Source organism: Rana temporaria, chromosome 4 (genome assembly GCF_905171775.1).
Source record: "Rana temporaria chromosome 4, aRanTem1.1, whole genome shotgun sequence".
Lineage (NCBI taxonomy): Eukaryota > Metazoa > Chordata > Amphibia > Anura > Ranidae > Rana > Rana temporaria.
The window spans coordinates 409,959,986-409,986,086 of NC_053492.1; the positions used below are offsets into that span (position 1 = coordinate 409,959,986).

Here is a 26,101-nt window from a genome sequence, read left to right on the forward strand (position 1 = left end):
CCTACAATTTCCATATAGATAGTGCCTTGGTTGTGATTTGAACCAAGTAGCCCAGTTCTGCAAGACAGGAGTGCTAACCACCAAGCCACTGTGCTTAGACTCTTAGACAAAAGCAAATAACTTTTGGGAGGTGAAAATATTTTATACTCCGTAACATTGACTGTATAATCTCTAATATAGAATATATTTTGGTTGCCGTATTTATCGGCCTATTGCACGCACCGGCGTATAGCGCGCACCCCTGATCTGGACGTGAAATTCCTGATTTTTATTACTTACAGTTTTGGTGTCTTGCCCGGCGTCCATCGGCGGCCTTGTCCGGTCTGGCGTCCGTCTGCGGCCTTCGTGGTGTCCTCTCCACTTGTCCCGCGCTGTCTCTGAGCCGATCCCCGCTTCCCACACTGTGTTTGAACGCCGCCGCCAACATATACCGAGCGCAGTACACTCGGGCACGCTCGGGCATGCTCAGCCACGCTCGGCTCCTCTCGGCTTCTCTCGCATAACCGCGAGGGGAGCCGAGCATGGCCGAGTGTACCCGAGTGTACTGCGCTCGGTATATGTCGGCGGCCGCGTTCAAACACAGCGCGGAAAAGCGAGTATCGGCGTATATCGCGCACCCACGATTTTGCCCTGATTTTAAGGGCAAAAAAGTGTGCGGTATACGCCGATAAATACAGTATATAATCTTCTGTGTCTCACTGCTACAGGTGAAAAATGACACTTTGTTTGGATTTGTAGAATGGGATTGTGAATCTGAAATGGCTTTGAAGCAAACAATTTTCCTACTGCATCAGGGTTACAGTTGAAGAATGCAGAAATATCTTAAACTGTGGATGAGGTGAGTGGGAGGACATACACTGGAGGTTTTTTTTTCCCTTTAAGAGAACAAATTAACACTAGAATAAATATAAGCTTGGAGCACAGATGGCAGACTTGTAAACTAAAATGTCTGAGTAAGATTATAATTAACACCTAAGGTGGTTCACACTAATATTACTATACAGGATTTCTTGAACCCGCCAGTAGCAATTTATGGAAAAAATGTTTATTATATCAACTTTAAACTGAAAATTCCCATCATCTAAAGAATGTCTACAGTCCTGGAAATACCCTCATATGTTTGTGTGATATGTCGTGTCATATTTGATATAGAACAGCATTTCTCAACCCTTATTCGCAATCACAAAAGCCTTTAAATGTATCCAAAATCTCAAGGCACCCCAGTCTAAAACATAAAAAATTGAAATGTTACTTATCACTAGGAAATCTAAAGCCCTTTACACACGGCCGGGAATCTCGTCAGGAAAAAAAAACGTTGTTTTTCCTGACGAGATTCCTGGCAAGCTTTCCTTGCTTGCTGAGTGTACCACCGTTCTTTTGAATGGCAAAAACGCGGTGACGTCATCGACTACGACGAGCATGCGCTCCTTACATTCAATGCCGTCACTTCCATCTTGCTACACCCTACACTATGCCTTGGAAGCTACCACGCATGCGCCAAAGTCTAATCGAGCATGCGCGGGTTTTCATGGAGGCAGGTAAGTATACAGACGCTTGGGTATCTCGGCAGGAAACCACCACAGAGAATCACGACTAGAAAGTAAACTACTATTTGAGTATGGATACATTATAACACACGCATTTCTAAAATAACAATTCAGAGTAAACAAACTGTAGTACTATTCCGAAACCCATTTTGACAGTAGGATATTCTGTAAGGATTCAGTACCGTATTTTCCGGTGTATTAGACGACTTTCTAACCCCTGAAAATCTTCTTGAAAGTCAGGGGTCGTCTTATACGCCGGTAACCCAACTTACCTTATCCTAAAGACATGCAGAATCGCGGCCGTATGTTTTTTCAAAAGCCTCCTACGTCTTCTGTTCCATGATAGGCGGAACACTCAGCTTCCCAGGAGGCACTGTGTTCAGTGTCCGCCTATCACGGAGGCCCTCTCGTCCTGTGTTTAGTGTCCTCGGACGAGAGGGCCTCCGTGATAGGCGAACACTGAACACAGTGCCTCCTGGGAAGCTGACTGATCCGCCTATCACGGAACAGAAGATGTAGAAGGCACGGCTTTTGAAAAAACTACAGTACGGCCGCGATTCTGCATGTCTAATGCATGTCTACCTTAGGATAAGGTAAGGGCACAGCGAGGGGGAACACGGAGCGGAGAGCGGACGGGGAGAACATAACAATGGAGGGGTAATGTAATGGGGCACAGTCTGGCATGTAATGGGGCACAGTCTGGCATGTAATGGGACACAGTCTGGCATGTAATGGGACACAGTCTGGCATGTAATGGGGCACAGTCTGGCATGTAATGGGGCACAGTCTGGTATGTAATGGGGCACAGTCTGGCATGCATTGGCACAGTCTGCCATGTAATGGTGGCACCGTGAGGTGAGGCGTGACTAGTAGGAAGGGGGTAGTCTTATACGGTGAGTATATCCCAAAACCAACATTTTGGCTGGAAAATTAGGGGGTCGTCTTATACGCCCAGTCGTCTTATACGCCGGCAAATACGGTATTTTTATATCCAATCAGCATATATACATTGAAACATTGTTTTACCATTTAAAGTCATTACCAGTACTGTATGTCCATGATAACTACAGCTGTTTTGCCTGGTAAAGCTTGTAAACAGTTCATTGTATGGAATATGATCTCTTTTATCTTGTGTATATATATATATATATATATATATATATATATATATATATATATATATATATTACAACAACAGTGTCATAAGGTCTTAACCTTTTGACCTGCTGCATAGAGTCCATGAACTTGACTTATTTTATCTGAATATTTGAAATATAGAATAGATCCCAGATGCTCTTATAGCAAGACTTCAGGCATTTACTCTTGTTAGTATAGCTTGACTTACCTTCTCGGCTAGTTAATCATTTTATCCACAGGGGAAACAATGCATAGAAACTGCCATTTTCTGGGATATACAAGATTGTTGACTCTCCTTCACCTGGGCAAACAGATGTTGTCATCTGCACAGTACCATTTTTGTAGGTTCTGGACTCTCGTAAACATATTCCAGTTTCTCTTTCGTTCCAGGGTTTGTGTGTATACCAGAAACCCCATTGTTCAGAGACGAAAAAGGGTCCTTGACTGACTCATCCACAACGTGTTTGCAGACCAAATTGAGTCATTTTCTGTCTCTTTGGAAAGTCACACATTTATGTGACATTTGTCTCTGAGCTTAATTGGAATCTGTCTCATAGATCAAAATGATAGAAATTATACGATTGGGGTTTATAGAAACTCTAGCAATGGGGGTTATTTACAAAAGGCAAATCCACTTTGCACTACAAAGTGCACTTAGAAGTGCAGTCGCTGTAGATCTGAGGGGAAAATCTGAAATGAAGGGAAGCTCTGCTGATTTTATCATCAAATCATGTGCAAGCTAAAATGCTGTTTTTAACGTACCAGGGCCATAAACATGTAGACACACACGCACATGCATGTGTGTTTGAGCTTTGGGGTGCACACCGTAATGCAATAGGCTGTGTACACTTATGGTACAAATGATTAACCACATAAGGACCCATTCACGCCGATATATGTCGGCAGAATGGCATGGCTGGGCACATCCACGTACATGTACGTGGCTCTTTAAGCCTAGCCGTGGGGTCGCGCGCAAAGCTCCGTGACCATGGTCGCGGGACTCGCGGACCCGATCGCAGCTGGAGTCCCACGATCGGTCCCCGGAACTGAAGAACGGGGAGAGCTGTGTGTAAACACAGCTTCCCCGTTCTTCACTGTGGCGCTGTCATCGACCGTGTGTTCCCTTTTATAGGGAACCACAATCGATGACGTCACACCTACAGCCACACCCCCCTACAGTTAGAAACACAAATGAGGTCACACATAACCCTTTCAGCGCCCCCTTGTGGTTAACTTCCAAACTGCAACTGTCATTTTCACAGTAAACAATGCATTTTAAATGCATTTTTTGCTGTGAAAATGACAATGGTTCCAAAAATGTGTCAAAATTGTCCGAAGTGTCCGCCATAATGTCGCAGTCACGAAAAAATCGCTGATCGCCGCCATTAGTAGTAAAAAAAATAATAATAAAGCTATCCCCTTTTTTGTAAACGCTATAAATTTTGCGCAAACCAATCGATAAACGCTTATTGCAATTTTTTTTAACCAAAAATAGGTAGAAGAATACGTATGCCTAAACTGAGGAAAAAAAATAATGTTTTATATATTTTTGGGGGATATTTATTATAGAAAAAAGTAAAAAATATTGAATTTTTTTCAAAATTGTCACTCTATTTTTGTTTATAGCGCAAAAAAATAAAACCACAGAGGTGATCAAATACCACCAAAAGAAAGCTCTATTTGTGGGAAAAAAAGGACGCCAATTTTGTTTGGGAGCCACGTCGCACGACCGCGCAATTGTCAGTTATAGCGACGCAGTGCCGAATCGCAAAAACTGTCCGGGTCCTTTAGCTGCCTAAAGGTCCGGGTCTTAAGTGATTAAATGGTATCTCATTAGCACAGTACAGACAAATAGTAAAAATAGTGTTAATAAACCCAGGAGCCTGCATTCATTATATATGGTCTCCCACAGTACACAGAACATTGAAATGTAATTATTTTAGTAAATATAAACTGCTAAATACTTTTTCTCATCATCAGTAGGAGCAGTGTTGTGACTTCTATCAGTGTCCAGCCAAGCACTGGTTAAAGCTTGTATGCGGAATTTTCATAATGCACTGGCTGTCCTATCAGGATACAGGACCCCTGACTCTCTGCTGATCTCATGCACTCTCCCAAGAAAAAACTCTCTAGCAATACACACCAAACCGAGCATGTGCAGCCTGACTCCAGTAACTCTGTGTTATCCAGACATGTTTTGGGGGCAAGAAGGGGAGGATCTGTGCATACAGGATCAAACAGCCAGTGTACACAATGTGGAGGATTAACCCCTTAGGTTCCACAGTGCGTATAACAAGCATGCTTTACTGCATATACACACTCATTTTACATTTGTGGGTTTAGTAACACTTTAAATCCAGTATTAGTTAATATTAACCGCTAGGGGTCCACGCTATAGCCGAATGATGGCTACAGCGCGGACCTCAAATGCCGGGAGGACGTCAATAGATGTCCTCCCCTTTGCACGCGCTTCGCATGCCCCCTGCAGGGCACGCGTGGTGCGCACTGTGATCATGAGTCACTGAGACTTGGGTGATCATAGATCTGAGTAAGGGGCCAGTCCCGGCCCCTTACCACGTGATCAGCTATCAGCCAATGACAGCTGATCACATGATGTAAACAAAGCTCGGTAATCTTTTTTTTCTCTCCTCGTGCTGACATTGTGAGGAGAGAAAAAAGCCGATCACCGGCTCATGTGTAAGGGACATCGGTCCCGAGTGGAAGAGGCATATCAGCCTCATTAGTGCCCACCACTACCACTTGCCAGTGCCCCCTGCCAGTGACCACCAGTGCAATAAATGCCACCTATCAATGCCCATCAGTGCCACATATCAATGCCCACCAGTGGTGCCAGTCAGTGCCTCATCAGTGCCACCTAGCAGTGCTGCCTATCAGTCTCACCTACTACTGCTGATCAGTGCCCATCATTGCTACCCATCAGTGCCCATCACTGCCACCTATCAGTGCCCATCACTGCCAGCTATCAGTGCCCATCACTGCCAGCTATCAGTGCCACCTATCAGTGAGGCCTATTAGTACCAATTCTCAGTGCCCACCAGTGCCACCTATCAATGCCCTTCAGTGCCACCCATCAGTGCCACCTCTCAGTGTCACCTCTCAGTGCCCACCAGTGCCGCCTCTCAGTGCCCACCAGTGCCGTCCCTCAATGCCCACCAGTGCCACCTATTAATCCCGCCTTATCGGTTCCCATCAGTGCAGCCCATTGGTGCCCATCAGTGCAGCCTCATCAGCGTACATCAATAAAGGAGAAAAATTACCCGTTTGCAAAATGTTATAACAAACTATAAAACGGTTTTGTCTTTTTTTTTTTTTTTTTTATTCGGTGGTTTTTAATTTTTTTAACAAAAAATAAAAACCACAGAGGTGATCAAATACCACCAAAAGAAAGCTCTATTTGTGGGAAAAAAATTTCATTTGAGTACAGTGTTGTATGACCGCGCAATTATCATTCAAAAAGTGAGAGCGCTGAAAGCTGAAAATTGGTCTGGGCAGGAGGGGGGTTTAAGTGCCCAGTAAGCAAGGGGTTAAAGAAAAATCCCAGTACTTTGTAAAAAGGGAAAGTTAATAAAATATTCTGCAAGAGGAACGTGATAGAGATATCACATCTCTCCATACATCAGATCAAAAAGAAAATGATTCCTTCGCAGCTTCCTGAAGAACTCACAGAATTCTAAACAAACATGCATCAATCAAGCTGTATATAAACTGATGTTCCCGCTATAGATGAGTCCTGACAGCATCCACTGCCCTGGTAAAAAACAAGAGAGGTTAACAATCTAACGAGCTGGCTCGTGTCCTGGAATACTCAAAACATTTTCAATACCTCTGCCATCCTTTATGCAAAAGTCATTTCTGGAAGCCTAGGATGGATATAAAGCAATGTGACAGCTGGAATCAGAGGAACGTTTACAACACATTCTTTATTTTAAACTGAACTCTAGTTTAAAACACGCCAGTTAATGTAGCTGTTTTATCATTACACTGTAGGTGTTTATTCAGCTATTGGAAGTGCCCTAATTTGATTTGGCATAAGCCTTGTGTACAGCAGCACTCAGACTGGGAGAATGAGGGGTAGCAGAAGAGGCCTGGATATGCTGAAACGAGGAGAGTGAAATCTGAGAAGAAGGGTGAACTGTTATTGCTCCTTTATTATCCAATCACAGGCTGGGGCAAGCAAGGGAGTTTTATTATTTAACCAATTGCCTGCTGGGCACTTTTACCCCTTTCCTGCCCAGGCCAATTTTCAGCTTTCAGCACTGTTGCACTTTGCTTGATAATTGCGTGGTCATGCAACACTATACCCATATGAAATGTTTATCTTTTTTTTTACACAAATAGAGCTTTCTTTTGGTGGTATTTAATAACCACTGGGGTGATTTATTTTTTGCTTATTGTTATAAAATGTTGCCAACAGGTAATTTTTCTCTTTCACTGATGTGTGCTGATGAGGCAGCACTGATGGGCAATGATAGACTGTGCTAATGGGCACTGATAGGCTACACTGATGAGCACTGATGAGGCAGCACTGGTAGGCATTGATGAGACTGCATTGATAGGCGGCACTGATGGGCAATAATAGGTGGCACTAATGGGCACTGATAGGCGGCAGTGATGGGCACTGATGAGGCAGCACTGGTGGCCATTGATGAGGCTGCATTGATAGGCAGCAGTGCAGCACAGATGGGCACTAATACGTGGTAATGATGGGCACTGATAGGCAGCACTGATGGGCACTGATGAGGCAGCACTGGTGGGCATTGATGAGGCTCCATTAATAAGTGGCACTGATGGGCACTGATAGGCGGCAATGATGGACACTGATAGGCAGCACCTATAGGTGACACTGATGGGCACTGATAGGCAGCACTGATGGCTGACACTGATGAGAAAGCACAGATGGGCACTGATTGGCATCACTGATGAGCACTGATTGGCATCACTGATGAGCACTGATTGGCAGCAAATACTTTGGTGAATAAAAGATGAGCATACAACAGATACTTCTCATGAAATTCAGGTTCAGATTGATGTAGGATTCAGTCCAAACTCTGCCTGTTCAGACTTCTGGCTGCAATGGAAAGTCATACATTTAGCAGCGGTATTACTACCACTGCTAAATGTCACAGCTTCCCACCCAGGTATAGAAATAGTAAGGTAAATAAACACACACACCACAAACCTTTTTGACAAGTCCTTTAATAAAAATACATGTATAATGTATGTACTTTATACAGGTATAAAGTACATACAATATTTAAATCACAGTCAAATAGCCTTTTCCGGCCCCAAAAAAAATATACAAGAATACTTTATTTTCCAGTTTTAAGAAAACCAGAACCCTACCCCAACCCCTCCCATCCTACCCACCCTCTTCTCTCCGACCAACCATCTCGTGTCATGTCTCCCATTACCTATCACCCTTCCTGCTCTATACCATCCTTTCTGTAAATCTCTGTGTCTGCTTATATTTTAACCGGTCTTGCCATTTCAGTTTGAATCCCCCTTCTCCTTCCTCCCCCATAAACCTTACAGTACCTGTCGCCGAGAATGTGTTTCCAGCCTGACAGCATCGCTCTGATTCTCCGCGACAGGGTGCCGACATCTCGCACTCACTGGAATAGACAAAGCACATTCCAGCGAGCGCGTCATAGAAGCGACGGAGATCTGACTTGGATTCCTGCCAATTCTAGCTGCGGCGTTTGGTATGAATCCTGAGAGGGAACTCCACGCCAATTTTTAAATAACAAACCGGCATGGGTTCCCCCCCCCCAGGAGCATACCAGGCCCTTAGGTCTGATATGGGTTGTAAGGAGACCCCCCCCTATGCTGAAAAAACGGCGTGGGTAAAAAGGCCCCCCCTGGTAAAAGAGCTAAAGAAGAGAGCAGACTAATGAATTACTTTAAAAACCCTGTGTCGTGTGTTTATTTACTTTTACACTTTGCCTCCAGGTGAATGGGTAGGGGTACGATAGGGGTACGATGTACCTCATATTCATTCACCTAGGGTGGGGGGCCGGTATCTGGGGGCCCCCTTATTAAAGGGGGCTCCCAGATTCTGATAAGCCCCCCGTCCGCAGACCTCGACAACCAACAGCCAGGGTTGTCGGGAAGAGGCCCTGTCCTTATCAACATGGGGACAGGGTGCTCTGGGGTGGGGGGGCCGCAGTGCGCCCCCCTGCCCCAGAGCACCCAACCCCCCCATGTTGAGGGCATGCGGCCTGGTACGGCTCAGGAGGGGGGGCACTCGCTCGTCCCCACTCCTTTCCTGACCGGCCGGGCAGCGTGCTTTGGATACAGGTCTGGTATGGATTGTGGGGGGACCCCCACGCCGTTTTTTTGGCGTAGGGGGGTCTCCTTACAACCCATATCAGACCTAAGGGCCTGGTATGCTCCTGGGGGGGGGGGAACCCATGCCGTTTTTTTATTTAAAATTTGGCGTGGAGTTCCCTTTTAGGATTCATACCAAACGCCGCAGCTAGAATTGCCGGCAATCCAAGTCGGATCCCCGTCGCTTCTATGACGGCTTTGTCTCCATCGCGGCAAGCCAGCTCAGCGCTGGCTCCTGTGATGGGGCTTGTAGGTGGTCAATCTCGCCGAGAAAGGGAGAGAGATTGACACAATATCGCGGTCACCTACTGTAGCTGTTCTGCATAATAAATATCTTTTTTTTTTGCATAGCCAGTTCCTCACCGTAGGGCTCTTAGGACCTTCCACTGCCTGGGAATCAAACTTTTCACTGCGTTTAGGAAATGGGGAAGTAAGGTTCTCATGTACTGTTTGATAGGCATTTTAGTCCCGTGAAACAGGCATATCCACGCCTTTTCTGGTATTTTCAGTAATTTCCTCTGTAACTAATATCACTTTGTTCCAGTATGTTTTAATTTTTGGGGAAGTCCACCATAAGTGCGACATAGTTCCTGGTTCCGAACAGCCCCTCCAACAAAATTTAGAGGTTTCCCTTTGATAGTGGTGTGCTATATGCAGGGTTATATACCAGCGTGCTAGGAATCTGTAATTCATTTCTATCAAACCACAATTGGTTGATGTGATATGTGTCAGCTTTAGTATTTTACATCTATCTCAGTTTCACCTGTTTCCAACTCCTCTTCCCATTTTTTTATATACGGTGGTGGCCCCGAAATTTTTAGCCCAATAAAAATTTTATAAATCTGGGAGATCCCATCCTTTCCGTTTAGCGCTAAGCACAAGCCTTTTCACCTGTTTTAACCCTAAAAAAACGAACCCCTTGCTTTAATGGGTAGCATTCAACAGCAGTGAATGTGACACTGAATTTCCTTTTTGCCTCTGCTGCAGCATGTGTGCACCCCATGAGCGTCTGCATGTCTTTGTTTAGGTGGGCGGTCTGGAGGGGGGGTGTGCTAAAGTCTTGGCTCAACAACTTGCTTTTACCACCACCTCATGGCCCTTGTGTACAATCCCTGAATGTTATAACTGCTTCATATAATCAAGTAAACAACATGTTGCAATAACTTATCGCTTTAGGTTAGGTTGACATTCCTGGTGATCTGATTTTGATCCGACTTTCGGTTTAATTATGTAGTGCATGCAACTTTGAAGTGGTTTGTATATTCTATGGAGCCAAACTCAGACTGAAATTGCACTTAAGTAGCACAGGAACCTTTTCACCTGCAGTGAACAGGCACCACTGAAAACAATGTGATTTCTAACGCCATGTAATTCCGTGAGACTCAAGTTGCATCAGAAAGCGCACTAGTGTGAACGGGGGCGTAGAAGATACCATCTTCCCAAATAGCTTTACACTTGATCCTCCTGCATGGAGCCAAATCAGAGTGACTAAAGGGTCAGGGTTTATAAAAAAAAATAAAAAATAATATACTGTAGTTAGCAAACATATTGGTCTTCTTTCAAATCTACACCATTTATGAGGCATTTGATAAATAATCTGTGTATGTAAATATAATATTTTATATGCAATATCATTTAAGTAGAACTAAAACCAACACCTATTTCATATTGTATATATCAGTGTCTCTTAACCTTTTCCCCAGTCAAGACACCCTTTAAAATTCTGCACAATCTCGAGGCACCCAAATCTATAATGTAAAAAAACTAACTAATTGTGACGGAAGGGACCGTGGAACCCATAAAGTATGGCATACCATTGTTTCAGCTCCCCATGCACCTCTTATGTCTAAGTCACTCTGTGTCTATTAGGTGCACAGGGTGAGCAAGAAAATAATGGACATTAAAAATGTGTCTTGGGTTACTTAAAATGGAACCCTGTATATGCCATATTAGAAAGACTGACTGATGTATACTGTTAGGAGGTGCTTATGTCAACTCCAGCCACCTGTCTGCCTGTTGTCTGTTATAATGTAAATTAGCATAGTGTGGCTTCTCTTTCACCCATTGTTGTCTGGGCTAATTAACACTGCAATTGTATGAAGGAGTTCTGTGTTGACATGTATGATAATGTGTATTGTAGTTTAGGAGACAGCCAGGCTAGGAACTCAGGTCATGCCTAGGCTGTCTAAAGGGATTAGTTAATTAGCTCATGTTAAATAGGATTCTGGCCACAGGTTTTTTCAAGAGTAATATGAGCAGGAGATATGCTTGTATTCTTTTCAATAAAGATTCATTCCTGTTTGACCCTCAGCACGGAGCCTCGTCTCGTATTTGGGGGAGAATTATTCTTATGACTTTCTTGTTCGGCTGGTTGAAGTGTTCGGTAGCTGTCTTGGTGTTCGGGAATGGAATATCCTAAACAACTTTAACCCCTTTTCATACTCAGGGTGTCCTTACACTAATAGTTTTAAAGAATGCAGAAACCTCCAAACACATAGGACACACAATGTTAGAGGTTATTTATTCTTAGGAAGCAAATACACCTTTACACAGTGGTACTGACTAGTATTCCAATGTTTCTCTTCTCCCTCAGTTTCTCTTCCTCACTCAGCTAATTTGACCCCAATGCTAATAGAGAGGGGCAGGGGAGGAGCAAACAAGGTTGCTGTGCAGGGGCCGGACCTCATTATTAGCAACCAATGACATAATTTGTTATTACAACACTAATGGCTAGAAGGTGGTATGGTGCACAATGAAAACCTGTAACTTTTTTGTAACTAAGCTCGATCCACCCGCTGGCTTGTATACCGTTTTTGGATAGTTTTTAGGCATTTTGTCAAGGCACCCCTGAAGACACCTGAAGGTACCCCAGAGTGTTCTTGAGGATATTTCCCCTCACTTCCTACATTTCCTGCCTAAAGAAAACGAAAGAATAAGGCTGGGTTCTCACACCGTGTGCGGATGTGGCTCACAGCAGGGGTCCGGTGCATCCCTGTTTTCCGTTTCAGGGATGAATTAGGCCTGAATTTCTGACTGAATTCGCACCTGAAACTGAACAAAAGACGCACAGGACCATTCTGCAATCCACTTTGCGGCCGCTTGGAGATGTGTGAACCGGCTCCATTGAGAGAAAGTGGGCAGAAATGGCAGACATAGTTGACAAGTGCATATGACAAGATCCTTGGACTAAAGGCTGGTACACACCAATAGTTTTTTTTCTTTCAACTCAGCAGGCTGAACGAAAAAAAAAAACTGAAGAGCTCAGGAGGAGTCGCTGTACTAAAAATCTGATCTCCCCTGCTGAGCTACTGTGTTTTGACAAGGGGATGGTCCCCCCGCCAGAAAAGACCGGTCAGGTGCCGATCGATAGATCTTTTTCGGTCATGTCCATTTGACAGAAATCTTGGGTCTGAATGGCTGTTGTATACACGCCCAAATTTTCTGCCGTTTTCTATTGAACCAGCAAATGCTGCCCGATATTTAGTGTGTATGGTCCTCAAAGATTACTGCTGCAGGGGTAGGGGAGATCAGGGGTCTGAATACTTCAACTAAAACCTCATCTAGCAGCACAAGGGACACTTCTCATTGACTGAATTAGTAAGAGGCGGTTCACACAGTGGCGGCACGACTTCGGGGGCGACTCGGCAAGGCGTCTTGAAGACGACTTCAGAGGCGACTTGCAAAATGACTTCTGTATAGAAGTCAATGCAAGTCGCCCCGAGTCGCCCCCGAAGTCGTGCAAGAACCTTTTTCTAAGTTGGAGCGACTTGCGTCGCTCCTATTAGAACGGTTCTATTAAATAGAATGGGACGCGACTTGTCAGGCGGCTGAGTCGCCTGACGAGTCTCCCCAGTGTGAACCGGCTCTAACACCCCTGTGCTGTGTTTTTTTTTTTTTTTTTTTCTCTTTTGGCTAAAATTCTTTTTTAGTGTTCTCTCCAAAATACCACCAGGATGAAAATCTACTCCTAGAATCAGAAGCCCTCCTCTCTCAGATAAAGTAGCTTATTACCATTCATAGTACATTGAAGAGTTATTATAGCAAGGTAGGTTTAAGCATGATAAAATTAAATAACAAAAATTAATACAATCTTCTTTATATCCATTTAAATATTAGGAGGCTAGCCAGTATGATAACCATACCAGAAAAGAAGTTAGAGATAACACTGAGCATATCCTTCCATCCCACAAACAAACATGTGTAGGTAAATGTCTTGGAAAACATTAAAAAGTGTAAAAAAATAGACCTGTACTTAAAAATCCAAAGAATATGTACACACTGCTAATATGCAAATAACATGCTTCTATAGTTAAATTATGAAGGATGATGAATACAATTCCCAGACTGCAGAACATAAAGTCAGATTGCCTATATAAAGGAACTATACAAAATATAGTTAGTATATCCATAAAGATTTCTCACAAGTGGCTGTTGATTTAAAGCTAATCATGTACAAATCCTGTTGTTAGGGACCAATAGGAGATCCCTGTGAAACTGTTTTGTGTGCTTTAGGGAGATGATAGACAACTGGGATTGTAGGAGATTGAGTAGGTATAGAAAATGCTTTACGGGATGGGGGGTCTGCCAGATAAGTAAACCTGCTTCTCTTAAACTGAAGGAAATACACTCAATGTCCTCATTCACACCTGAGTGTTTTGTAGTGCGAAGCTTGAAGCTCCAGAACACTCAGAGAAATAAAATCAATGCATCTCCATGGTGATGGTTCACATCTCCACTTCAAAACGCCTAAAGCCAAACACCTGAAGCTCAAAAAATGTTTTGGAGCTACTTTTGTAGCTTGAATTGGGCAGATTGGTGCACTTTTGAAGCTTTTTATCCCGTAGAAATGCATTTATTTTTTTGTCACGTGTTTAGGCACATTTTTCTGTTCATATGTACAGTTACCTCCCAACCAGGAAACAAGCAAATATTGCCAATAATTAAACAAAAATACATTTTGGTTGGCAGTAGTAAGGCAGTAGTAAGTTGGAAGGAGACAACATCTCTTTTCGATAGCGCTGGTGAGGGAGAACCCCTGTCTGTACGATCCTCAGGACTCCCATTACAAGTTCAGAGCAAGCAATATTCTGTGCTATGTGATTGTCGGGAATATGAGTATTAGTCATAGTAAGTGGACCCCTTCTCTTCTCCATTTACACCACCTCCCTTGGTCTGTTAATAAACTCCCATGGCTTCCAGTACCACCTCTATGCTGATGACACACAAATCTATCTATCTACTCCTCACCTCACTCCTTCAATCTCCTCTCGCATTACTAACTTACTAACCGACATATCAGCATGGATGTCACACCACTTCCTCAAACTCAATCTTTCTAAAACTGAGCTCATAATTTTTCCCCCAGCCCGTGCTCTTCCCCCTGACTTCTCCATCAAGATCAATAATACAACCATCAGTCCCCCCCCCCCCCCCTCATGCCAAGGTACTAGGTGTAATCCTAGACTCTGACCTGACCTTCCAGCCCCAAATCCAACCCCTGTCCAAATTGTCCAGACTTCACCTCTGAAACATCTCCAAAATACGCTCCTTTCTAACCGTCAATAACACTAAGCAACTTATTCACTCCCTTGTTATCTCTCGCCTTATGTTTTGTAACTCCCTCCTCATTGACCTACCTCTCCGCAAGCTATCCCCTCTTCAGTCTATCATAAATGCCGCAGCCAGACTCATCCACCTTACCAACCGTTCAGTGTCCGCCACTCCTCTCTGCCAATCCCTCCACTGGCTTCCCACTGCCCAAAGAATACATTTCAAAACACTAACAATACCATACAAAGCCATTCACAATTCTGCCCTGAGCTACATCACCAAACTTGTCTCCAAATATCACCCAAACTGTCCTCTCTGCTCCTCCCAAGACCTTCTGCTCTCTAGCTTTCTTCTCCCACATGCTCGTCTCCAGGACTTCTCCAGAGTCTCTCCCATCCTCTGGAATGCACTACCCCAATCTGTCCGGCTATATCCTACTCTGTCCACTTTTAGACGATCCCTGAAAACTCATCTTTTCAGGGTGGCCTATCCTGCCTCCAGCTAACAACCAAATCTTCTACTCCCCTCATCAGTTCATCCCTCACAGTCCCTACCTTTTGTTTCAACAGCCCCTCCCTTTCTGATTGTAAGCTCGCAGGAGCAGGGCTTTTCTAACCCGCTTTATTTGAATTGTATTGTTGGTGCAGTGTCCCTGCATTGTAAAGCGCTGTGCAAACTGTTGGCACTATATAAATCATGTATAATAAAAAAAAAAATAATAATAATAATAATAGTAAGGGAATTCATTTGGAGTTGTTCTTTGATGTTAGGTTATGGTAATCGCAGGAAATTTACATCTACATTTTATAGTATTTAACCACTTAACGACCGCCGCATGTACATATACGTCCACAGAATGGCACGTACAGGCAGATGGGCATACATGTACGTCCCTGACTTTCCGCTGGTCGGGGGTCCGATCGGGACCCCCCCGGTACATGCGGCAGTCGGAAATCGTCTGGGAGTGATCCGGGATGAGGACGCGGCTATTCGTTTCTAGCCGCCCCCTCGCAATCGCTCCCCGGAGCTGAAGAACGGGGAGAGGCGTATGTAAACACGGCTTCCCCGTGCTTCACTGTGGCAGCTGCATCGATCGTGTGATCCCTTTTATAGGGAGACACAATCAATGACGTCAGACCTACAGCCACACCCCCCTACAGTTGTAAACACACACTAGGTGAAACATAACTCCTTCAGCGCCCCCTGTGGTTAACTCCCAAACTGCAACTGTCATTTTCACAATAAACAATGCAATTTAAATGCATTTTTTGCTGTGAAAATGACAATGGTCCCAAAAATGTGTCAAAATTGTCCGAAGTGTCCACCATAATGCCGCAGTCACGAAAAAAAAATCGATGATCGCCGCCATTAGTAGTAAAAAAAAATAATTAATAAAAATGCAATAAAACTATCCCCTATTTTGTAAACGCTATACATTTTGCGCAAACCAATCGATAGACGCTTATTGCGATTTTTTTACCAAAAATAGGTAGAAGAATACGTATCGGCCTAAACTGAGGAAAAAATAAATTTATATATGTTTTTGGGGGATATTTATTATAGCAAAAAGTAAAAAATATTGCATTTAATTCAAAATTTACGCTCTATTTTTGTTTATAGCGCAAAAAATAAAAACCGCAGAGGTGATCAAATACCGCCAAAAGAAAGCTCTATTCGTGGGAAAAAAAGGACGTAAATTTTGTTTGGGAGCCACGTCGCACGACCGCGCAATTGTCTGTTAAAATGACGCAGTGCCGAATCGCAAAACCTGGCCTGGGCCTTTAGCTGCATTTTGGTCCGGGGCTTAAGTGGTTAAACTATTTTTGCAGCAATGTTTCTTTGATCATCAAAAATAAATAGGGAAATATCTATTACCACCAAATGAAAATCCAACTTGCCCTTAAAAAAGAAAAAAGGTTTGCGATGATATGTACATTTTTACTAATACATGTAAAAGCTGCAAAAATATACTCAGGTGATTGCATGTGTTTTACTGTCTTAATAAAAAAAAAAATGACAAAAAGTAAAACAACAAGAAAAAAAAACCTACTAGAACTCAAATTGACATTTGAGTGAACGTAGTAGGTTGTTGTACATGACCCAAAACTGCCTCCTTTGTTCTCAATCTGCAGTGACAAGATGGACCCAGTATCTTCATCTCCTCCTCCTCCTCTTCCTCTCTTCTTCCTCAAAATATGACATTATTGTGGCTGCATGTACATAGGTGGGAGCTGCTCAGGCTCCTAAAGGATCCCAATCAATCGCCAACTGGTAGGAGTTCAGTCCGGGAGCAAAGCTTGTCTAAGCTCCAAACATCAGCATGTAGTGAAGGAGCGGTCCCTCAAGCTGCACATCGCTGAACATCCACTAATGGAGAAGTATGTGGCAGTATCTAGACTGGGCTCGGGCCAGACCACACCAGACCACACCCTTCAACGTATTTCGCTTCATTCCCCGCAGCTTATTCATGCATATGGGGATTACAGGTAAGTGGGGAAGTTATATGCATCATTGGCTTGTGCAAAATTGGAAGAAATAAGTATCAGGTGTGTATAGTAATCTCATCATGGCGGCAGTAGCCAGATAGACCTCATGTGTATGACAGAAAAAGAACGATCATAGAAGATACAAAAATCCTTATGGAAGAAAATAAATTGAAATGAAATACATGGAAATAAAAAAAATTTAAAAAGGGGAAAAGTAAAAACTGAAAAAATAAAATAAATAAAAATAAAAATAATATAAACTTTTTTTTTTAAACAATAAAAAATTTGGAAAAAAATAAAAAATTGTGGGGCTGCAACCATGAAAACGCCATTTCATCTGTCTTTGTTTGGAAAGCAGAAAGCACCACAGAACACAGCGAAAACCAAGAAGGAGACGAAAACAACTCAGTAAGCAGCACATAGCAACATATGATAATTACAGATGGCATTTTCTATGTTGGCTCATACAAAAATGCTGGAACTCAAAAACGCTTGGAAACGATGTAACAAAACGTGCAAAAACACCCATATAAATGCGTAACAAAGTGCATCATAAATGAGCAAAAATGCAACACTCAGGTGTGAATGCGATTGGAAATTCCGACATCAAAACAGTGGATTTTTTTCAGACGGATTGTTCGCTCAAACTTGTCTTGCATACACACGGTCACACAAATGTTGTCGGAAATTGTGCGTCAGAATTGGCTACAGACGATTGGAATTTTGTTGTCAGAAAAATTGAGAGCCAGCTCTCAAACATTTGTTGTCGGAAATTCCGACAGCAAATGTCCGATGGAGCATACACACGATCAGATTTTCCGACAACAAGCTCACATCGAACATTTGCTGTCGGAAATTCCGACCGTGTGTACCCGCGTGTACCCGCTTGTTTGCACTTGCGGTTGATAGTGGTAAAAACAGACATATCAGTCACTATGTTTTTTCTATATCTGAGCCTGATGTATTTGTAAACGTAATTTTCTGCAAGAAATTAATCTCCTTACCAACTTGCCATGGAACACATGTGTACTTATAAGGGGAGGGTGCAAGTTATTGCAGTCACTATGCACATATCTTTGATGTTGAAATCCCTAATCTGCATACCTATTCCAGGTCAATTTCCACCAGGTAGTGGAGCTTGAGGAACAGCATCACAGCCAGGCAAAAAGTATTTTCCAAAGAGGAACGGTAATGACTGCACTTTTCTGCTGACAGCTTCACTTTTACTGATAAACAGAAAATATTCTCTATTTGTTTCTATTTTTTTACATCTGTTTTCATGTATAGTATATTAAATATGTCAATAAAAAGGAAGTAAAAAGGCCATTATTGAAACTCATGATAAATTAGATTCACTGGTAAATTATTCACAGACTGTTCAAAGCATCCATTACCAGTGAGTTTGCATTGCAGAATTGCCATCAATTTGTAACATAACCGTATCTACTCGCCTACGCTATAGTCACTCTTTTTTTTCTTATTTTCCTTTATGTCACCTTGCTCTATTGTATCTCTAAACCTAGTCCCCAGAGAGCCATGTGACAAGCCAAGATTTATGGCTGCCTTCTTTGGAAAATGATTGAGTCTGGCTATTTTCAGGTGACATATTCTAATGGCTAGCCAAATAATGGACTTTCTAATGACCAGTTTGAAGATTGGTGCTTTACGCATCGTAAATTAACTTCGTTTTTAGGCATTCATGAATAGATAGGTCTTAATTCTTGTCACCCATCCTCAAACATCACTTAAGCCACTTGTTAAAGTGTGTGCACACCTACTGTATATGCTTTAAAATTGCAATTTATACCAGTTTTCAATACAGATGATATATACTATATGTAAATATTGAATATATAAAACAAAAAGCCTATTTTCTTTATCCCATTATTGGTCATCCATCCAAAGTACTATCATCTTTCTGTGTAAGCCCTACTTGTTTTAGTAAAACCATGTACTTTCATATCTTACTAGACATGTGCACACTGAAATATTTTGTTTCAGAATTTCAGTTTCGTCCGAAAAATTAATTTATTTAGTTACTCCCCGAAATCCGTTTTAATTTATTTTGTTTAATTAAAAAATGCATTCGTCCGAAAATCTGAATTAATTAAGGTCGAATCTGTCATTGAAGCATTGAAGGCTTTTGGTGTCTGTAGAATGTTCTAAGAAGATTCGACGAAGCAGCTAAACTGTACAACGCCACGATCGTACATTTACGATCGAATGCTCCGCCCACAAGCTATAGCAGAATTCTAATGTTGTATGACTAGTAATAATTATATTTCTTAATTATTATTACTAGTCAACCAACATTAGAATTCTTCTATAGCCTATGGGCGAAGCATTTAACCATAAATGTCCGCTTGCGGCGATTGTATGTTTTTAGCTGCTTCATCAAATCTTTATGTCTCTATAATGTCTAATCTTTTCTCTCTATGTCGAAAAATCTTGGACTAGGTTAGGCACATTCAAACGTAAGTTCGATAGACACAGATTTCTATTGTTACCGTCATGTCAAATCTTCTATCTACAGGGTGGGCCATTTATATGGATCCACCCGGGTGGGCCATTTATATGGATCCACCCGGGTGGGCCATTTATATGGATACACCTTAATAAAATGGGAATGGTTGGTGATATTAACTTCCTGTTTGTGGAACATTAGTATATGTAAGGAGGGGAAACCTTTTATTAAGGTGTATCCATATAAATGGCCCACCCGGGTGGATCCATATAAATGGCCCACCCTGTATATCGAACTTTTGACGCAACAAAACGAAAATAAAGCATTTTTTATATCGGATCTTTTCAGATTTCGGATTTTGCACGTTCGTTATCGTTTGTTAAAACAAACACGAAAATCCCCAAAATTCAGACGAAAATTTATTTGGACGAAAACGAATGCACATGTCTACATTTTACACTTATTTGGCCCCGTACACACGACCAAACATGTATGCTGAAACTGGTCCGCGGACCAGTTTCAGCATACATGTTCGGTCGTGTGTAGGCGCGAGCGGGCCGAATTCCAGCAAACATTTGCCCGCCGGGCCTTTTCCCAGCGGGCAAATATTCGTGGACGTGTTTTAAAACCGTCCGCTGGAATCCTGCCCGCTCAGTACAGACCTACCGTACATGTCCAGGCGCCCGCCGTCCCTCGCATGCGTCGAATGACTTAGACGCATGCGTGGAAGCCTTTAAATGGCAGGCCCGCCCACGTCTCCGCGTCATCGCCGCGTCATCGCCGCGGCGACGACGCGGACACGCCCCGCGTATTGTTTACGCGCGGACTTCTGTACGATGGTGTGTACAACCATCGTACAGAAGCCCTCTGGCAGGCATGTGCGGTGAAAACGGTCCGACGGACCGGTTTCACCGTACATGTTTGTTCGTGTGTACCCGGCCTTAGAGACAGTACACTTAAATGGCAAGCTGGATATACACTCACAGACCACTTTATTAGGTATACCTGTTCAATTGCTTGGTAACACAAATTTCTAATCAGCCAATCACATGGCAGAAACTCAATGCATTTAGGCATCTAGAGATGGTGAAGACGACTTTCTGAAGTTCAAACTGAGCATCAGAATGGGGAAAAAAGGGAATTTAAGTGACTGTGGCATGGTTGTTGGTGCCAGACGGGCTGGTGTGAGTATTTCAAAAACTGCTGATCTACTGGGATTTTCACTCACAACCATCTCTAGGGTCCGAAAAGGAGAAAATATCTAGTGATTGGTAGTTGTGTGGATGAAAATGCCTTGTTGATGTCTGAGGTCAGAGGAGAATGCATAGACTGGTTTGAGGTGATAGAAATGAACAGTAATTAAAATAACCACTTGTTACAACCAAGGTCCTGAACGCACAACACATCGAACCTTGAAGCAGAAGGGCTACAGCAAAAGAAGACCACATCAGGTGCCACTCCTGTCGGCTAAGAACAGGAAACCGAAGCTACAATTCTCACAGGCTCACCAAAATTGGACAATAGAACATTGCCTGGTCTGGTGAGTCTCAATTTCCACTGTAGCATTTAGATCATAGGGTCAGAATTTGGTGTAAACAAAATGAAAGCATGGATCCATCCTGCCTTGTATCAATGGTTCAGGCTGGTGGTGGTGGGGTAATGGTGTGGAGAATTTTTTCTTGGCACACTTTGGGACCCTTAGTACCAATTGAGCATCATTTAAATGCCATGGCCTACCTGAGTATTGTTGCTGACCATGTCCATCCTTTTATGACTACAGTGTACCCATCTTCTGATGGCTACTTCCAGCAGGAAAATTGACCATGTCACAAAAATCAAATTATCTCACCGCTGGTTTCTTGAACATGACAATGAGTTCATTGTACTCGAATGGCCTCCATAGTCACCAGATCTCAATCCAATAGAGCATCTTTGGGATGTGGTGGAACAGGGCATTTGCATCATGGATGTGCAGTGGACAAATCTGCAGCAACTGCATGAGGCTATCATGTCAATATGGACTAAAATCTCTGAGGAATGTTTCCAACACCTTGTTGATTCTATGCCATAAAGAATTAGGGCAGTTCTGATGGCAAAAGCGGGTCCAACCCGGTACTAGCAAGGTGTACCTAATAAAGTGGCTGGTGAGTGTACAGCTCTTTATTTATAATGCTAGCTATGCTATAGGGCAACATTTTTGCATGCACTATTGGTAGCAAGGGTATGAAGAAGTGATTTGGGTTCCTGTGCCTATCTTTCTTATTGTAACTTGCCAGCACCGTCTTTGTTAAGAAACAAATGTAATGATTCAAAGTAAGTGGGGGGGATTTTAGGTCACATTCTATATTAGATACAGCATATAGATTAGACAGGACAATGACAAAAAGCCTCTTTGGAAGCAGTAGGGAAAAACAAAAGATAAAGGAGGGACATGGTGTGCAAAAATAACTTGAGAAAAGAACAAATAAATAAATCAACAAAAAATAGGTTGCTGGCCAACTTCATTTAATTCCAATGCAGCTGTATTTTTATATATCTTCCCTGCAGTATTTTGGAAACTGTGGAAAAAATATATATGTAGCATCCACTAATAGGGACCTCAGGGATGAGGGGGAACAGAGCGAGAGTTTGTCTGTACAATAAATTTAATTTAATTACGGTAGAGCCAGAGTATTTATGACTATATACAATAGCCTTTGCTAGCTCCCCTCTACAGCAACACAGCAGATGGTCACTACATGTCCCAAAACCTCTCCAACAGTGCACCCTCCTCTACTTCCTCTGTCATGGAAAGGACCTCATTTGGTTTATCGCAGTTATAGTAGATCCTCTCCACTTCATGGACAGCAAGCAACAAGCAATGCCCCTCTCTCTCTCATTAATGCATTTTTCTTTCGCTCTATCACCCTCGGGGGGAACAAATACTCCACAAAAAATGGAAATCTATTCAACTCTTACCCCAAGTTCTTTATATATGGAGTGTTTCTAGGACCTAATAATCTCCTCTATCTTGGTCTCTCTGTAGCTTCAATCAACCTACTTTTTTTATAGTTGATCACTTTACCACTAGACCAGTGGTTCTCAACCTTCCTAGTGCCGTGACTCGTTGATAACAAGTTGTGGGGACCCCTAGAAGTAAAATTATTTTCGTAGCGTGGGTTGTCAGCACCTAAGGCAAGACAAGTAATTTGCACCCCTAACCCACAGAAATTTAGCGCTCCCTGAGTCCCTTCCACTCGTATAGTATTAAAACCCCTTTTTAGGATGTGCCACGCTTTCTCTTTGTTATCCTTTCTTTCCCTTGTATCCCTTCTATCCTAATTTCTTGTTGTTTTCCCCATCCCTCTCTCTAGCCGTCTTTCTTGTTCTTTCGCTTATTCTTTCTCTCCTTTTTTCTTTGTTCTTCTTTTCCTCTCCCTTCTGTGTATTCTCTATTTGTATTCCTTCTCTTACTCCTTGGTGGGGGGATGGGGGGAATGGGATGAGTGGCAAGGCTTGTGGGAGTTCTAATTAGCCAACTTAGGTGCTCTTGATCAAGGTCATCTGCTGATCTGAGAACTGTAGTGGAGACTTTTAATGGCAACTATAATCACAGGTAGTGTTACTCACTGTTTCCCTGACTTTGTGGTGTCTTGTAGCAGTGACACCTCTACCGAAATCAGGAGATAGGGTCTCTTTCAGCCCCTCCCACTTCACATTCCTCACCAGTCAGCTGATCTCTAGTCAGCCACAGGCTCCAGGGAGAGCCCTGCTGAGCGGCCGCAAAAAGGCTGGGAGTGCGTTGCGGGCTTCAGGAACAGCCCAGGACTCTGTGACCCCTGGCAAATCACCATTTGACCCCCGAGGGGGTCCCAACCCCCCAGGTTGAGAACCACTGCTCTAAACAAATGCTTCATTAGTATGTGATAGAAGTAATTGTATATTAATTGCAAAAAATATATACACATGGATTCATGGAAAGTCTATTTTCCACAGTAAACATAATAATTTTTTAAACATTACAATTCAAACTTGCATCACATTCAGTGGCACCATCAGGCACATTCTTTCTTGTAGGCTAATTACTCCACATAGGGGATCAGTAGCCCTCCTTTCTCAGTTTGATTCAATCAAGGAAAATAACTCTAAAGCCACTTAAGGATGCAATGAAAATTATGCCATATTCTCTTGGGATGGAGAAAACCTTCCAGTATCTACATATTAATTCCCTTATAAGAATTGTTCCTTGAGAGTAAAAAAGGAAAACCCTCACTTTTCAGGCCTCTACTGTCAAAAAAGACTCTATGTAAAACCTACAGACAAGACACATTATTTCTTAACTTGGAGAAAGACCGCCATTTACAGGTCACACAGAGAAATCCTTGAAGGAGATTAACAACACCCCTCCCCCAAAGGTCGCCTAAAAGATATACAGTACAATGCTTATTAAATGTGTTCCTCATTCATTTATTTGTGAACGTCTTAAAAACTCACCTTGGGGTGCATGGATAAGTGATTCTTACTGTTGAGACTTCGTTTCCTCCTGAACTTAGTTTCTCCACTGTCATAGAAATGGTATAAACTATCCGAAAAGGGTAGCTGAAAGAAAATACATTTATAAAGTTATTTTATAATATGGTACGTGTTTATGTGTACACAGAATACCATAAGCTTCCAGTTGTAAAATAAGTGCCACATTTGCATAGCCCCCTCCATATATTACAGACAGTCTAGTTTACTGAAAGTGGTAAAGGTAGACCAAGCCCACACGGTGTGTGAGCTAGCCACTCATCCAGAGGTGCAAGTAACAGGATGACAACATAAGAGCACAAATGCAAGACAGGTGTCACTCCTTCATGACAAGGTCACTTGGTATTTTATTAATTAAAGCTGTATACTTTTAGGCCTCATGTCCATGGACGTTTTTACAGCCACTTTTCTGAGCGTTTTTTGCAGCTTAAAAACGGCTCTCCATGTTAGCCTATGGCCTCATGCCCACCATGACTTTTTGAGCTGTAAATGGCTGAGCCGTTTTTAAGCTGCAAAAAAAACCCAGGACCAGTGCGTTCTGAAGCTCCAGCGTTAGAGCTGTAAAGACGTCAGATGCCGGAAAACGTGATTTACGAGGCTTAACGCTGTGTTAAGCCTCGTCCGGCGTTTCTTTCTCTATTTAAAATCAATGGTTCCCTATGGGAGCCCATTGATTTGAATAGAGGTTGCACCAGAAGTCGGATCAAGATGATCCGACTTGCGTGGCGGCTCGCGAGCGAGCGCCCCCCTCCTACACCATACCAGGCCACATGCCCTCAACATGGGGGGTTGGTGCTTTGCAGTGCCCCCCACCCCAAAGCACCTTGCCCCCATGCCTCTTATGATGTCACAGTCACAGCATGCTCCGGGTGGTGACGACACCACCTGGAGCATGCTGGGACTGTGACGTCATAAGAGGCCTATATAAATCATCGCACACCGCACACCCAGCATTACAGCAGGAGGGAGCGTCGTGGCAACATCGAAGAGGAGAAGAAGAGAAGAAGGCGACGCAGAAGACCAGACCCCCGCTGGTGAAAGAGCTGAAAGAAGACAGCGGTGGTGCCTGGCAAAAGAGAAAAAGAACCGGAGAGTGGGAGAAGAGAGCGGAGAAGTCGGAAAACCCCCGGAGTTGGAAGAAGACTTATTAAAGGGGGCTCTCAGATTCCGATAAGCCCGCCACCCGCAGACCCCAACAACCAACAGCCAGGGTTGTCGGGAAGAGGCCCTTGTCCCTATCAACATGGGGGAAAGGTGGTTTGGGGTGGCACCAACCCCCCCATGTTGTGGGCATGTGGCCTGGTACGGTGTAGGAGGGGGGGCGCTCGCTCGCCCCCCTTCCTGACCTGCCGGGCTGCGTGTTCGGATAAGGGTCTGGTATGGATCCTGGGGGAACCCCCATGTCATTTTTTTTTCGGTGTGTGGGATTCCCCCTAAGATCCATACCAGACCGAAGGGCTTGATATCATCCTGGGGGGAACCCCACGCAATTTTTTTTAAATTTTCGCGGGGGTTCCCCTTCAAGATTCTCCGCACACGAGCCGCCCGCAATTCGGATCACCTTGATCCGAGTTCTGGTGCGACCAATAGAGAGAGAAAAACGCGGCTGAAAACTAGCGCAGAAAAACGTGCATTGAATTGAATGCAAAACGCAGAAAAAATCGTGTTAAAAACGCTGCTTTTTTCTGGCGTCTGTACTAGCTTTACAGTCCCTTTTTAGAAATGTCCATGGACATGAAGCCTTATCTTTAAATCAAACCTTTGAAACTATATTAATATGTTAAAGTGTATATATTTTTTTTAGTTTTGGATAGACATGAGATTAGAACTGGTGTCCGTGTCCCACTACTCAAGAACATTTAAGGAAAGATTTCACAGACACAGGCAGAAACCAAATTAATTTTCTTAGGGAGGCCAAACCCAGTCAGATCTTTTTTTCTGTCTGTTGCATTGTCCCTCACTTTCTGCCTTGTGAAACCATAATCATTGGGGCATTAAGTAAAGTGAAATCTCTCTAATGTCGGTCCAGGTAGCAGTAAACATGGGTACTAACTTTGCCC

At 43.1% G+C, this 26,101-nt stretch overlaps 1 protein-coding gene across 1 annotated transcript in view; it reads right to left on the reverse strand.

The window, feature by feature from the left end:
- PCSK2 (proprotein convertase subtilisin/kexin type 2) overlaps positions 1-26,101 on the reverse strand; it is a 243,851-nt gene that overhangs the window by 152,467 nt on the left and 65,283 nt on the right. The window contains exon 2 of the mRNA XM_040351270.1: positions 24,006-24,110. Within this exon, the coding sequence (XP_040207204.1) occupies positions 24,006-24,110 (105 nt within the window). The remainder of the gene's footprint in view (positions 1-24,005; positions 24,111-26,101) is intronic.